The sequence below is a fragment of the Myotis nattereri genome (assembly GCF_964212035.1).
Source record: "Myotis nattereri genome assembly, chromosome: 9".
Lineage (NCBI taxonomy): Eukaryota > Metazoa > Chordata > Mammalia > Chiroptera > Vespertilionidae > Myotis > Myotis nattereri.
In genome coordinates this window covers 72404557-72420412 of record NC_138084.1, presented here as the reverse complement: position 1 = coordinate 72420412, position 15856 = coordinate 72404557, and the positions used below count along the sequence as shown (strand labels likewise).

The 15856-nt window shown below is 36.6% G+C and overlaps 1 protein-coding gene across 2 annotated transcripts in view; it reads left to right on the top strand.

Moving 5' to 3' along the window:
- The window catches only part of GRIA4 (glutamate ionotropic receptor AMPA type subunit 4), a 407857-nt gene that overhangs the window by 133138 nt on the left and 258863 nt on the right, over positions 1–15856 (top strand). For both annotated transcript variants that reach the window (XM_081100459.1, XM_081100460.1), the window contains exon 4: positions 5371–5610. In XM_081100459.1, coding sequence (XP_080956585.1) covers positions 5371–5610 — 240 coding nt within the window. The remainder of the gene's footprint in view (positions 1–5370; positions 5611–15856) is intronic.

Sequence of the window (15856 nt, the reverse complement as noted above, 5' to 3'; positions counted from 1 at the left end):
CTAACCTTACTGTGGGAATCATTTCACAATATATATATCAAGTCATCATGTTGTACACCTTAAACTTAGACAATGTTATAGGTCAATCGTATCTCAATCAATATGGAAAAATTATAAATGTATAACAAGTAAATATATAAAAATTAAGGGCAATGAGAATAAATTGAAGAATCAACATAATAAATATAACTTTCAAAACAGTAGAGAAAAGAAGAATTTTAAAAACGTATTTAGCCCAATAAGTATTATTGAGAGATATAAATTAGTACATAGTTGTGGAATAAATTTAGTAATATTTACCAAAACCCTTCAAAAAGATTTAAAAAAAAAAGACTCATATACTTTACTTCATAATTTCACTTCTAGCAGTTTACCTTAATGAATAATCAGAGATGGTTGTCATGAAAGCTTTAGATATAATAGCAAAAAAGAAAAAAGAAAAACAAGACAACAATTCAAATATTCAATATTAAGAATTTTTTAAAAATAAACAGTGGCACAAAAATAAAGCAACATTCCTGAAAAGTGTATCTATAAAATATTTATTGAATGCTTACCATGCATAGGCATACCCCTAAGTACTGGATACAAAGATCATTCTGGAAATTTATTGCTACTAGAGGCCCAGTGCATGAGTCTGTGCATGGTGGGGTTCGGCCGGCCCACCCCAATCGGGGTGGGGGGGCAGTCGGGGGCAGAGCCAGCTAGGGGGAGGAGCCGGGGGTGGTTGGCAGGCCAGCCCTACCCCCTTGTCAAACTCCTGGTCAAGGGGACAATTTGCCTAATTAGCCTTTTATTATATAATAATTAGTTCATTTGACTGTCAACCTGGAACTTAGCTGATGCTGAGGGATAGGAATATTGGTTCCTTTCTATGTGGGCCTCTTCACGTCACATGGTCTTCCTCACAGGATGGTAGCTGGGTAAAAACAAAATCTGTCTCAACAGAGAGGCAGCCATAGCCTCAGAAGTCACATAGAGTCACTTCTGTCACACTTTAATCGCTGAGGCAATCATTGAAGCCAGTCCAGGTTCACGATGGAAGATCAGACTCCAGCTCTGAATAGGAAAGTATCAAAGTTCTGGAATACAGTGTGAGAGAGAGAAAATACAGCTATACTAAAATTCACAGTGGGTTGGAAGTGATGAACTTACTAGATACATAGATCTGGAGTTCAAGAGAAAGATTTGAAGTAAATGGTACAGTTTGGGGGATCATGATTACATAGGCGGTAATTAAAGCCCTAGGGATGGCCATTTTAAGTGGAATTGCGTTTAAAGGCTTACCACCTTTAAAGGAGCAGAGGTTAAGAATATTCAAAGACACTAAGAAATATCTAGAGAGAGTGAACGAAGACGAGAGCATGGTGTTAAGAGAGCAAGGGAAGGAAGCATCTGAGAGAAGTGTCCAAAGTGTCAAACACAACAAAGGATTCCAGTAAGATAGGAGCTAAACTGTAAGATTTAGGTTGTACTTGGTCATTAGCAAAATTGATGAGGGTGGTTTTGGTGGCTGGAAAGTAGAGCAGCCAGATGAATTTGAAACAGTGTAAGTGAAAAACTCCTTTAGTGACTGGGAAGGGGTAAAAAGAGGTAGGAAGCATAGGGTCGAGAAAGTTCTATGTTTCATAAAATAAGGAGTTCAGCTTGTTTGAAAGCATTTTGGGGATGCATTTAGGCAAGAGGAAAATTGAAGGTACAGGAGAAAGGAAAGGGCACGGGGTGAAGCAGCGGCCTGCGTCCTTCCTTTCCTGCTTTGGTGGCCATGTCAGACTCAGCACCTTGCTCTAATGCTCACAACTTGAGAGGCTGAGCTAAGCCACTGCCATTCGATTTGTATGTGACATGGGGTGGTAAACGGTCACAAACTGCATAACAACGTCACTGGTTTGGCCTCTGGAATGTAGACTCTGGGATGAAACTGGGTGACTACTTGATGAGAAGACATAGTTAATTCATTGACACCATCAAGTAAAGATGAGTGGATTATGACCATGTGTTTCTAGTATATGTTTAGTTACATAATGCAGGACCCAAGTGATTTCATTAGTGAGGCAGAATACAGAATATGCAATGAAACTTGGTTAGTGTTTATATCTCAAAACATGTATCTACCTAATAGGATCGCAACTCTTTAGGGACTCAGTGTTCGCTTGTTTATTTTATTTAGCCATCTATATAAGATTCAGTTTGTTCCCTTTTATGTATTCTGAACACAATGACATTCAGCTTAGCTTACTCTAATTAATTGATGTATGCATATATAGTTTAAGTTCCATTGTTTGCATAATTATTTGTATGACAAACATCAATAGATGTCATCAGACATAACTAAGTAAATTTTGACTTGAGTGTTTGCAAAGCTAGGGTAATACTAAATATGGAAATAATTATATTTTAAAATTTAATCTATTGGACTAAATAAAATAGTTTCCAGGATAGCACACTGAGATAATAACTTTGAGCATTTGACTGACAATGCATTCACACACATAGGAAACCCAATAATCCTCATATGCCATGCATATAATCTAGGTAAAATAGCCCAAGAAAAAGTTGAATAGAATATTATTAACATTTCTGGACATTTGCAAAGTGAAAAGAAAATTGAGTGACATAATGTAGCCAGAAGCAAAGTTATTAATCTAATATTTAGTACAGTTTCAAAATTAGTTTATTAAAGGCAAAATAACAGATGGCTATGATAAGGAGAAGAGATACATATTTATGATGATGCATATTTATGATGAAAGTAGATAGAAGATGTTTAAATATCAAAAACATTACGTTTGGTCAGTATCAAACACAATAAATTAAAATAAGTTTAATAGTACAGTGAGCACCAAAGTAGTGGAAAGTCATAATGAAGTCTGAAAATAGTATAGTAGGAACAAACAGTAGAGGGATTTTGTACAGGATACATTGTTTCTGACCTTTTTTCCAAAGTGTAATATTTTTTGCACATAAAATTTTATGTTCGCTCAATATTTGAAATACATAAAATTGGAAGGGGTCCAGGCTTGCCCATGCCCACCCACCCACTTCTCACCAAAGGTTCTCATGCAAAGCTATGCAAGTCCCCCTAGAGAATTTGTGGAGTTCCTAAAAACTCACTATTTGGAAACCAAAATTTGACAAAGGTAAGTCCCAAAACAGAAGGGATTATGCAACTGCTCATTATATGCATGAATAACTTAAAGTACATGACTTGTAAATCCTGCATGTTTACATTTTCTTGAAAATGTAATAAAATCTGTGTGTAATTTTAGCACCAAATAGAAAGTCAGCATCTTAGATATGATTTCTAAAGCTCTTCAACTTTATTTTTTTCAGTAAAGTAAAATAAAAATTAATTGAAGTAGATTATTTGCAATGTAAAGATTGAAAGCGAACCCTCAATTTCCATGAAAAATCAAGAGAAGAGAAAAAATATGACAACACAAAGGAGTACCTCCAGGTTATGCTAAATGTGCAGCACTCACAGAAATACATCCAAATTCTTGATGAAACATTCACAAGGTTATGGTCTGATCCAGCAGCTTAATTAATCAGGTCATTTAAGGTATAAAAGTAAATTCAATTGAAACCCAAAATGTTACAAAATAATGTTTTTTATATCTTGCAAGAAAATGACAGTCAGTCATTGTGCCAGGACTAACTTTCCAGGTTGGTCAATCTATTCAGGTGATCAAATCCTAGTTCCTGGGTGAGCCTACAACATACACAGTATCTCTCAGAGCACTTCATCTAAAGAAGACCAACAGTGTTCATTTGCTGTAATGGCTACCTTCTTATGTACAATTACATTGCTTAAACTCTATTCTCAATTTTAAGAGATACAATAAACAAAAACAAAAGAAACACCTCCATGTTTTATTAACTTATTTAATTATGCTTCATAATTTCCAAAAACCCAGATATTGTGGAATATAGATATAAATGTTAGTAGGCAAATTAGTTTTCTAAGAGCCTATTATTACTTTAACAAAGCAAAATCTAATTTTTTTGTATCACTATGAACTACTGCTAAGATAAATACATCTAGACTATCCATACTCTGGGTTTCTTAATGAGCTTAGCAATTACAATCAGTAACCAAAATCAGAAAACAGAAAGATTTTATAAAGCTAACAACTTCTTTAACTAGCTAAATAAGCCAAGGAGAAATAGGACCTTTAGCCATGTGATAAACTAGAAGAATTTGAAATTCAAGAAGTCTCAATTTATTTATAAACTAGAGGCCCAATGCACAAAATTCTTGCAAAGACCTTGGTCCCGGCCCCTGCCCGCTGCCACCACCATGGCCCCAACCCACTGCGGCTTTGTCTGGAAGGAAGGATGTCTGGAAGGATGTTGGTCTAATTAGCATATTATGCTTTTATTATTATAGATGGGGAAAGAGTATCTCTAATGTAGGTTTGTATCCTTTATAATATAAACTAGAAAAAGTCACCCAAGTTTGAACTAGAAATCAGTCATGTCAATAAAGTGATCAAAATATGATGGGGCAAGAATCTCGAGGACAATTTTCTTCTCTTTATAAGTTTGCCCCATTGTCTTTGCAACAACTCGGGGGATGGAAAGAAAGGCAAGGTTAGCCTGGGCACCTGCTTACCCCGGGTTCTCTTCTTTCAGGAGAACAATGTTCTTCTGGGTGTGGAATTAACTGTCTTTGCATGTGGACTACCTACAGGCTGCACAAGTTGCCACAATTCTGCTAAGCATCTTGCATATCCCAACAATGACTTTCCAGACTGCATAATTTTTTATTTTCAAGCAAGATTCAAGAGAACTCTAAGGTTGTGATAAAAAATGAAACTGCCACTGCAAAAAAAAAAAAAATTAATAATTTAGGCCGAGTAACAAATGCAGTCCAATTCAAACTAGACAAGATAAGCATATGGCTTACAACGGATGGCACTCTGGTTATTTAAATGTTCCTCTAAATATACTTAAACATTTTCAAAGTATGATATTATATTTTTACATGTAAGAGAAACATATGGAGAAAAATTTAGATTTTTTTTCACACTTAGAGTCTCTCACTTAGGATTTGCCGCCTTAGCCTGGAATACCATAGATTACATCATTTTAGTTAAACTTCCCTTTAAGTTAAATCAGCTTCTTGGGAAAGGAAGCAGATAGCTCCAAGTTATCTCACTCAATGCAGGAGGATTTTGAATACAAGTTCAAGAATTCATGAATTGATTGTACAGTTGATGGCACACTTCACTTGTAACCTTTTCTTATATTCCTGACATGCCAATAATTCAGAGATTTCTTTTTCATTTCATCAACTGTAGATGTGGAAGTTAACAATTTTAGAGTGTACTAATGGTTTGTATTCTTTATTTTTTCCTTTCGTTTCAGTCTGTTCCCAGTATTCTAGAGGAGTATTTGCCATTTTTGGACTCTATGATAAGAGGTCAGTTCACACCTTGACCTCATTCTGCAGCGCCTTACACATCTCCCTCATCACACCAAGTTTCCCTACCGAGGGGGAGAGCCAGTTTGTGTTGCAGCTGAGGCCTTCCTTGCGAGGAGCACTCTTAAGTCTGCTGGATCACTATGAATGGAACTGTTTTGTCTTCCTGTATGACACAGACAGGGGTAAGTCGCGATTCCATATCTACATAAGTAGAACTCTCATTTCAACCTGGAATGACCTTGTATACTTGTGTGATTTAGCAAAATATTTTAATCCCTAATATGGCTAAAATTAGAAAGTGGTCAATGTGTACTGTCAGTATTTTTACCTTGACTCTGGAGGAAATTCTCTAATTAAATAAGCTTTAAATTCACAAGGTTACTCATGAGCAAACCATGCTTGGTTACATAGTTGAAATTAAGAGAAATTATTATTTTTAACAATTCTGAAGTCATATTTCAGGTACCATGAAGTAAATAAGTCTTTTATCTCAAATGCAAATAACTTAATGTTTTTGGAACATCTTAAAATAGTATCATACTGAGCCATGGCTTTGAGTTTGAAATGCGAGACTTTACATGAGGAATTGGAGGATCATGACAATGACAATGGATCTGGAAGTAAGGCTTCTCTTGCCGGCACCTTTCATTTTGCCTTTAGCTCTCAGGCTGCCACTATTAGTAAATGATATTATATGTGTTGGAGGAACAAGGCGGATCACTAACATTAAATTATTGACAATCCATACATGTTAGTACAAAGTATTTTAATTTTTTTAGTTAGAGACATAGCTTAAGGAGTTGTTGTTTTCAATTCTGTTTTTTATTTAGTGACTAGAATCATAGCAACATGTTATATTTCAAAATAAACATCAGGGGACCACCTGTGGGGTTTTGTCATTGGTCCTTTTTCCTTAAAGTGTAAGATTTATGAGAAGATAAGAAGTTAGAATAAAAGTTGAAACAGGCAACATTTTAAGAACATCCTTGAATAGAATTCCATCTGTGAAATGAGTAAAACAATAAACATAAAAGCCATAAACAAGCAAGGTAAACCTCTTGAAGATATAATTACCTTCAAAGGTTCAAAGCATAATTTTCTATTTCAGATATGAAAGCTCAGTGAAGGAATTTATCTTTCTCATTAAAAATTCACATTTTTAATCAGGTGGGGACAGTATGTTAGATGAGATGCCTCATCAACATTTCTCTTAGCACATTACTTATATTGGCATTCATGGTACATTTTCCTTTCTGAGACAAGCTCAGAAAAGCTATACTATCAATGTATTTTCTGCATGGGTAGAGCATACTCTAATTCACAATTGGAAATATGGGACTCTACCTATGTTTTATGACATCATTTTCCAATAACTAACCATCCAAAACAACCAAGATTTCTTTCTGTAGGTGAATGGCTAATTAAACTATGGTATGTTCAGGCAATAGATTATTATTCAGAGCTAAAAAGTAATGAGCTACCAAGCAATAAAAAGGCAGGGAGGAAACTTAAACACGTGGTATTCAGTGAAAGAAGACAATTAGAAAAAGCTACATACTGTATGATTTCAACTCTATGACATTCTAAGAAAGGCAAAACTATGGAGACAGTAAGAGTCCGTGGTTTCCAGGGGATAAGAGGAAGCAGGGGTGAATAGGAGGAGCACAGAGGATTTTTAGGGCAGTGAAACTGCCCTCTGTGACACTCTAATGGGGGACACATGTTGTTATACATTTGTCCAAAAGCACAGAATGGACCACAGCAAGAGTGAGCCCTGATGTAAAAGAGGGACTTTGGGTGATAATGATGTGTTAATGTAGGTTTGTCAATTGTAAAATATGAATGTAAAATGCAAAAAAAAAATACACTTCAATAAAATCAATTTAAAATGTTTTAAAAATTGAATCCTAATGTCAAGAAATATGTACGAGGATGTGGATGAGATGTTTCCTCCTGTGGTTCGTTATGACACAGCTCAGTTTCGCACTTTGGGCAGAAGTTCCTTATTTTATGGCATCTTGCTCTCGTAGGTCTCATAGCAATGCTAGTGACCTGTGTCTCACTTTTCTTTTTGCCCCTGTGTCAACCAATCTCTAGCAAGGAGAGGGTGTAGGCATTTGTGCATCAGACTCCCCACCAAACAGAGATTAAACGTAATGTGTTGCTTTTGCGCCAGTTTATAATTTCCAGGATCCTCACTCCTGCATAGCAAGTGAGGTGCTCAGCCTTGAGCCACCTCCCATTGCCTCTCACCATGGTATCTCTCTAGTGCAGGTAGCTGTACATATTGGTTATTTAAAGACTCTTTCTCTTGGTAAAATTTCATCCTTCAAAGGCTGAAGACCATCAATGTAAAGCACTATTTCTTTTAATAGGACATCGTGTAACCTTTAACCACTTACTGGCTTGCGGCACAGGATGACAACTTTTTTGTTGTCATCACCCTAGAATTTTACTGTTTTACTTCTAACCTTCTAAATTCAAGTCACTCTAGAATTTCATAGTTCTCTCCAATAGTTGCTTCAGGATGAATAACAAGTCCTTTGTATTATAGTAACCCAGCCCAACTTTAAAATAGACACCTGTACTTCAAGCGGTAATTGTCTGAATAAAAAATAACATGTCAGAAAAAGGGCCATATTTGGAGCTCAGATGCTCACTCTGCCCTCTTACCACCATGCTTCCCATATTCTGGGGTTTAATTGGGTCCTTGCAAAGGGCAAGAGTAATTGTTCTCTTTGGAAATTGTTGTGCTCATTTTATAAGTTTAGGATCTCAGCCCAATTTATTCCCACTTTAGATATTATGCTGAATTATGCATCACTATCACCAAGGGAGGTATGAACCTCAGTTATGAGCATATGATTAACTTCTATCATAACATAGTTGGCTAAAAGCAATCCATATTTTCACATCATGAAAAAAAAAAGAATACACATCAACATTAATGATCAGAACATTTTCTAATTAATGCACAAAACCAAGTGTAACAAAATAAGATAATATGGAACATTTTTGGTATTTTAATCCTCTACTGCTACCATAAACTGCTTATCTAAACATTTTTTCCCATTATAAGTAACTGCCTTAATTATGATCCTGAATTTCTCCACAAACTTTAGTGAAATATGACATTCTGATGTATCATAAATCCTTACTTTGGAATTAGTTATTTCATTGACCCACTCAATTATTCCTGAAATCTTAATTAGTGTAGTGATATAAATGAACTCTTAAGATACAAGAGCTTCACTGTCATAAATTAAAGTCATTTTCATGTTGAATTACATTAAGAAAAATAATGATATTTTATTTTCTGTGCTATAAGTCCCATGTTCTAGTCCTGGTCTGCTATTGTGGAGCTGTGTGGTACTGCCTATATTTTTCTCCACATCGGAAGGAAGGAAGGAAGGAAGGAAGGAAGGAAGGAAGGAAGGGAGGGAGGGAGGGAGGGAGGGAGGGAGGGAAGGAGGAAGGAAGGAAGGAAGGAAGGAAGGAAGGAAGGAAGGAAGGAAGGAAGGGAGGGAGGGAGGGAGGGAGGGAGGAAGAAAGGAAGAAAGGAAGAAAGGAAAGAGGGGAGGATTTTCTTATTCCAATAATCAGAGTCATCCTTGTACATCCTTGTATTAAGACACTCTGGCAACTCTACACCTAGTTAGCTCCCTTCTACCCTTGCCCATCAGGCAAGGCCAGGCCAGGTACCATTCTAAGAAAAATAATCATGTTCTATTTTCTCAGTATAGTTATCAATCTGCCTTACCTATCACTATTTCCATTTATCTTCATATTTTGAAACATGTTTTATGATAGATTTGTTACAGCAGATGCTGTCATACTTTTAAAAATGCTTAACATGTAGAATATGTGAAAACAATTCAAAACAATTGGCACGATGATGAAAAAAGTTTGCAAATTACTGAAAGTAAAAGTAAAACTAATTTAATCAATAGTTTTTATCTTACATTTTAGACTCTAAATAAATCCAACATTTTTTTAAGCATAAAGGTTAGAAGGGTGACCAGCAAGGGAAGCCAGGAAAATCATCTGCTCTGCAGTAAAAAATGAGTTACTTGTATGCATAGAGGGTTTGTCATAGGAATATCAGTAGAAGTGCTTCTGATTATGTCACATGTTTATGCGTACTATTCTTCTGTGGCGGCTTTCTCTTATCAGTAAAGAAATTCTAATAGTTTGTACCAATTCTATTTTTAATTTAAGTTCTTTATTGTTTAATGTATTACATTAAACAATTGACCTCTCCCCAGCCGCCCCCAACCCCCAGCACATTCCCTCACCCCCGCTACCCCCTGCTGTCTGTGTCCATTGGTTATGCTCATATGAATGCATACAAGTCCTTTGGTTGATCTCTTACTCCCTCACCCCCCGTCTTCCCTCATAGGTTGAACAGTCTATTTGATGCTTCGATAACTCTGGTTCTGTTTTTGTTCATCAGTTCATGTTGTTCATTATATTCCACAAATGAATGAGATCATGTGATATTTATCTTTCTTTGACTGGCTTATTTCACTTAGCTTAAAGCTCTCCAGTACCATCCATGCTGTTGCAAATGGTAGGAATTCCTTTGTGTAGATGTACCACACAGTTTTTTAACCCACTCATCTGCTGATGGGCATTTAGGCTGTTTCCAAATCTTAGCTATTGTAAATTGTGTTGCTATGAGCATAGGGGTGCATATATTCTTTCTGATTGGTGTTCCTGTTTTCTTGGGATATATTCCTAAAAGTGGGATCACTGACTCAAATGGGAATTCCATTTTTAGTCTTTTGAGGAAACTCCATACTGTTTTCCATAGTGGCTGCACCAGTCTGCATTCCCTCCAGCAGTGCACTAGGGTTACTTTTTCACCACATCCTCGCCAGCACTTGCCATTTGTTAATTTGTTGATGATAGCCATTCTGACAGGTGTGAGATGGTACCTCATTGTCATTTAGATTTGCATCTCTCAGATGATTAATGACTTTGAGCATGTTTTTATATGTCTCTTGGCCTTCCTTATGTCCTCTTTTGCAAAGTGTCTATTTAGACCCTTTGGCCATTTTTGATTGGGTTGTTTATCTTCCTTTTGTTAAGCTGTAATATTTCCCTGTAAAAGTTGTAAGATTAAACCCTTATCAGTGATAACATTGGCAAATATGTTCTCCCATGCAATGGGCTCTCTTGTTTTGTTGATGGTTTCTTTTGCTGTGCAGAAGCTTTTTATTTTGATGTAGTTCCATTTGTTTATTTTCTCCTTTGTTTCCATTGCCCTAGGAGCTGTAAATACAAACTTTCATAAGATTTTTGAGTTGATAAATATGGAGTATCAGATGTATGAAACGTGGTTTATGTAACTGAGGAATTTAATTTTAATTTTTATTTCATGTTATTTGATTAACTTAAGTGGCCACATTTATCCAATGGTCACTGTTTTTGGACAACACCAAATATCTAATAACTGAACTCATTAAAAATACCATATTTCTCTTTGGGGGAAATTTCCAAATCTCTTCTTGACTCTTATTTTACTATGTAAGAAAAGAACTTAGAGAACACCCTGTGCATAATCCTTTTTATAATAATTTTTATATTGCATTTTGTACATATTTACATATGCTTTCTTCCCCAGAAAGATAAGTTTTTCTTCAGTAACTATTTTTTCTTCTTACATTTACACCTAAGTATGGAATGAACTAATGAGTTAATCAAGTGAAATCCTTGACAATTGGTATTAAACAATTTTAGTTCTTCAATAACCCTTTATGGTACCATATTTTAATGGATCAAATCATTTATAGAATAATTAATATTTAAAATTCTCCCATGGAGATGGCACTTGAATTGAATGCAGTTTTCTTATTATGGAAATATGTGAAACAGGTTGAAAAATAACATTCTTCTTTTAGGCATAATTCAAGAAATTTTAAAATAATATTTTTGGTAACATAAACCTTGAACTTTTTTTGAAATTTAATTAATGTGATGTTATTATTTAGTGAAAAGGAGATTAATTTAAATATTGATAATATGAGCAGTGGTTATTTTCCCATTTGAAATAGGTATTTTTAAAGAAATGTATTTTTACCTTTGTCTATTGCCTAGCGTTTTAAGTATTTATGATATGTTTATGGCCATCCCTAACACCACAGGTAACAAGGAGAATTTATGATTAAGGAAGAGATGAGGAGATATAAACCTAACATTTCGAAAATTCAGATGACCACTGTCAGTGTTTTCAAAACTGTTATGATAGGCAGCAATTTCGATCTCACATCCAGAGTAAGTTACGGCTGACACTGACCTTGTTTTATATAATCCTAGTTCTCTTTAATGTTTAATGCTCAACATTTTACTCAAATTAGTGCTTTCTAGGCTAGTGGTGTTATTTCACGGGTTACTAAATATCTTGTATCCAATATCTTATTAAGTTTTATAGCATAATATTCATTATTTTAGGAGAGATTTGTTTGGCAAAGAATAGAGAAAAAAAATGCCTTATTTGGCTTGTTTCCTTTTATCTGGTTTTTATTTTCTCATTTTATTTTATTTTATTTCTTTTACCAAAACCATATCATACACATTGCATAACATATTTTGAAAAACCTTGGAAACAGTTGTGGAGGGAACACTATGTCTATGCTGCTATTCCATGTTGAAATCAGTGCAAATGATGGAGGGATGGGAAGAGGGTATGTTTGTGGTGGGAAGGAAGGGATCTTGCTATTTTATTTCTACGTATTGAGTCTTACTGCATACATGCCTTTTATTTTTAAACTGCCTTAAATCCTTTGAGGGGGAAAAAAACTTGAGACCTAAGAAACAGAAAAAGGAACAATGAATAGGAAAACGTATGATATACCTTTAAATAATCTCTCCTTTACTCCCAATAAGTAAGCCCGTATAAATCACCCCCTAGCTCACCTATCTTTCTTTTCGGTTCTCAACTCCAAGACTCTTCTCTATTTTCTTCTCATATTGTCCCATTCAATTCCTCTTTCCCACTTTCTCTTTCTTCCCTCAAAAGCTAGAGTGGACAGGCAATATGATCTCAGGTGCACTGGGAATCTTAATTCTTTTCTCATCCATTACCAGTTACGGAGCCCTACGATCCCCTTAAACTCAAGTCCATAAATAACATACGGAGAATGACAGGGCAGATAACTCTAAGGGATATAAAGCATAATGGCTTCAATTCACACCAAAGTAAAATTGCTGGTCTCTGCTTCATCTTTGAAACCCCTGCCAGGGAGGGGTGGGATGAGGAGGATCCGGGGAACACCTGCCAGCCGGACTTGGAGCCACTCAGAGGAACACTGGGTGTCTACAGTGCTGATTACAAGCATCATGTTTTCCCTCGCTCTCCCCATCCCAGTTCCTGATTACCACACGTGCTAATACTCCGCCAACACATATCTGCCATTAATTGTGCCACTTAAAATGCTTCTGGCCCATTTTTTACAATTAAAAACAAAATTAGAAACACAATAGCAAAACAGAGTTAATTGACACACAAATTCTGGAGCAGTAATCTTTCAAATTTTAGCCTGTATTATACAAGAGGGGGATGAATAATTTATCTTTAACTCTTGATAGTATTAAGCCCTATTTTCAACTTATTTCCTAACCCTGAGAAAAGTATTTAAGTCTAAAACCCTCACCAAGATGAAAAGGAGTTTCCTTTCTGTAAACCTCCCATGATGACCCTCAGGCAATTTTCTGTGCTTATACTGAACCCATTAGGATTTAGACTAATTTTTTATAGCTCATTCAAATATATATGCTTCCTGACTTTTATCACATTCATTGGGCAGGCTGACAACACCAAATATTTACTTGTCAGCTGGCCAGTGTGAGCAATAACCCATTCCACCAGCAGGACCACACGTAAGGATATCTTTCAAGCATGTGTCGCTGACTTCCTGCTGGAACCAGGCCATGGGAGAGCAAAGAACAATGCAGGTATAAAAATGACAATGGAGCTTTTCTATGGAGATCCTTCCTTGTAATTGAGGTAGTAGCAGTAATCAGGTGCAGGCAAGGCAGCTCCTGCTTCCTTCATCATCTCTCCATTGGCGTCACTGTAATGCTAACTCCCTGCCCTCCTTACCTAGGTTCCGCAGGCTGTTCCCACTGTGGATAGGGCTAAGGGTGATGGGGGGTGGGGGGGAGGGAATGCAGTGAAGGAACATGTCTGTCTGTTGCCGCCCACTTCCCCTTCCCCTGGTTACAGAATGAAGGATTTGAGGTCAAATGCTGGAAGTCATCATCATATTGTGAAGGAGTGCAGAAATCTCACAAGGAGAATGAATCAGAACAGGACTGCCAATCAAGGGGGTTAGCAAAGAATAATGATATGAAGCTAAAATGAGGGTAGTCAAAGAAGACAGCAGAACAAGGAGCAGGCAAGTGAGCAGTGTGCTGACAATTGGCGACATCCTGGAGATGAAGTACAGAAGCCCACAGTTGCTTTTGTGGTGCCAACAGCCTTCCCAATCCTCATTTGGGAGGTTTTGGAGGCCTGAGAGTGGCGGCAGGGAAGAGCAGTATGCAGTTCTCCATGCATATCTGCGCTGGCTTAGTTCACTTGTCACTTACAGGCACCAGATGCACATTGTTGACTGACTGACAGATTACCTGTCTGGATGTTCTCCCTTCCCCATTTCCTCCCCACTGTCTGTGTTCAGTTTCTGAATAAAAGATAAGAGCAGATCTGGATAAGACCTTTGGAGGCCCTACTCACTGGAAAGGTGACTGTGCCTTGCCCCATGGAGATTCAAACAAACAAGTTAAAAATAAGTGTAAGGGAGTCCAACAGAGTTCTGATCCCCCCTCCCCCCACTCCCACCACGGTGACCATTTTAATGCTTTTGGGGGAAATACGAAATTTGTATTAGAAATACTTGTGATAGAGCCCAGAGAATATGCTGACCCGTCAATGGGATTATTCAGTCATGTCTGAGGACCAAGGGGTGGAAGGTACATGTTCCTTGAGGATGGTTAGATAGATGGAGTGTGTCTGTTATGTTTTAGCAATTTTCTTACCCCAAAGGACAAATTGGCAGAAGCTTTCTCTGGTTCCATCTTTTCAATGACCCACGCCTTTTTAAAGCACTAAGTTTCCAAGTGACATGACTTGGAATTTCCTGACAACTTACTCATTTAAACAAGTGTTGCTTACCTGAAGATCTGGGGGGAAATCTTTCTTTTAGAGCTCTGATGAACATACCGCCTAAAGGTGACTTAGTTTGTCCCAATGAGTTTTCCTTCTATCATAAAAGTGGAACAAATGAATGTGTAATGACAGTGCACAATTAAGGTTGAAATCTTTACAATACAAAACTCATCACAGAGGTAAAGTTTACTCAACTGGTGTGCTTTGTAATTGATTCACCGTGCTACAACACAGATGACATCAGGGTTAGGGAAAGAAAAGCAGTAACTTATTTGATGTAAGGGGAAAGAGTTCTCAGATATAAATTCCTTACAGTTGGGGCTAGGGGAGCCTTGCCAATCTTTTGCTTGTCCCAACAGAAATAGTTCCAGCATCCCTTCAGCTCTATGGCCCAGATGTGGTGAGTGGAGGACAGTCACAAGGGTAAATGGCTGGATGCAAACCCACCTGTACCACTTACTACATGTTTGACCTTGAATAAGTTCCCCAACATTGCTTGAGCTCAGTTTTATACTCTGAAAAATAGTATTTTCTAGTCAAATCTACCAGGTCATGATGATTTATATGTAAAGTGCTTTTAAAGTTCCTGGTGTATAATAAACTATGTAAATTACAGTTATTATCCTGTTTTTATCACTTTAATGATCATCATCACTATTTGTGCTTTAGTACCATAATAGTCTATGTTCAAACTCCAATAAATATTTATCATTTTAAAATTATTAATTATGAGTCAAAGGTTTGGGGTTAATATTTATATAGTGAGAACCAAATTTTCATAATACATGCACATTTCCGAGTTTAAATGCTAAATTCATGAAGAAACAAACAAGTATAAATGTGTGATTTCTTACTCTTTTTTTTTTTCCTTCATAGACTTTTCTTCCTCTAACTTCTCTTAAAATGCTGGCCTTCCCTTTGGGTTCTGTTCTCAGCCACTTTGCCTCTTAAACACAAACCTGAATATGTCACATTCCATGTCATGGGATAATTTACATGAGTGCATCTCTCTCTCTCTCTCTCTCTCTCTCTCTCTCCTCTCCTCTCCTCTCCTCTCCTCTCCTCTCCTCTCCTCTCCTCTCCTCTCCTCTCCTCATTGGGAATCACTTAGCTTTTTCAATATGAATTTTAGGAAATGATATTTAAGAGATACACTTCTATCAATTCTAACTTAGGGAAGATATAAACTATGACTCATGTTAAAAGTTATTTTACTTGTAAGTATCTTAAAATATGCCCAAATACAAGCTTAAAGGGCC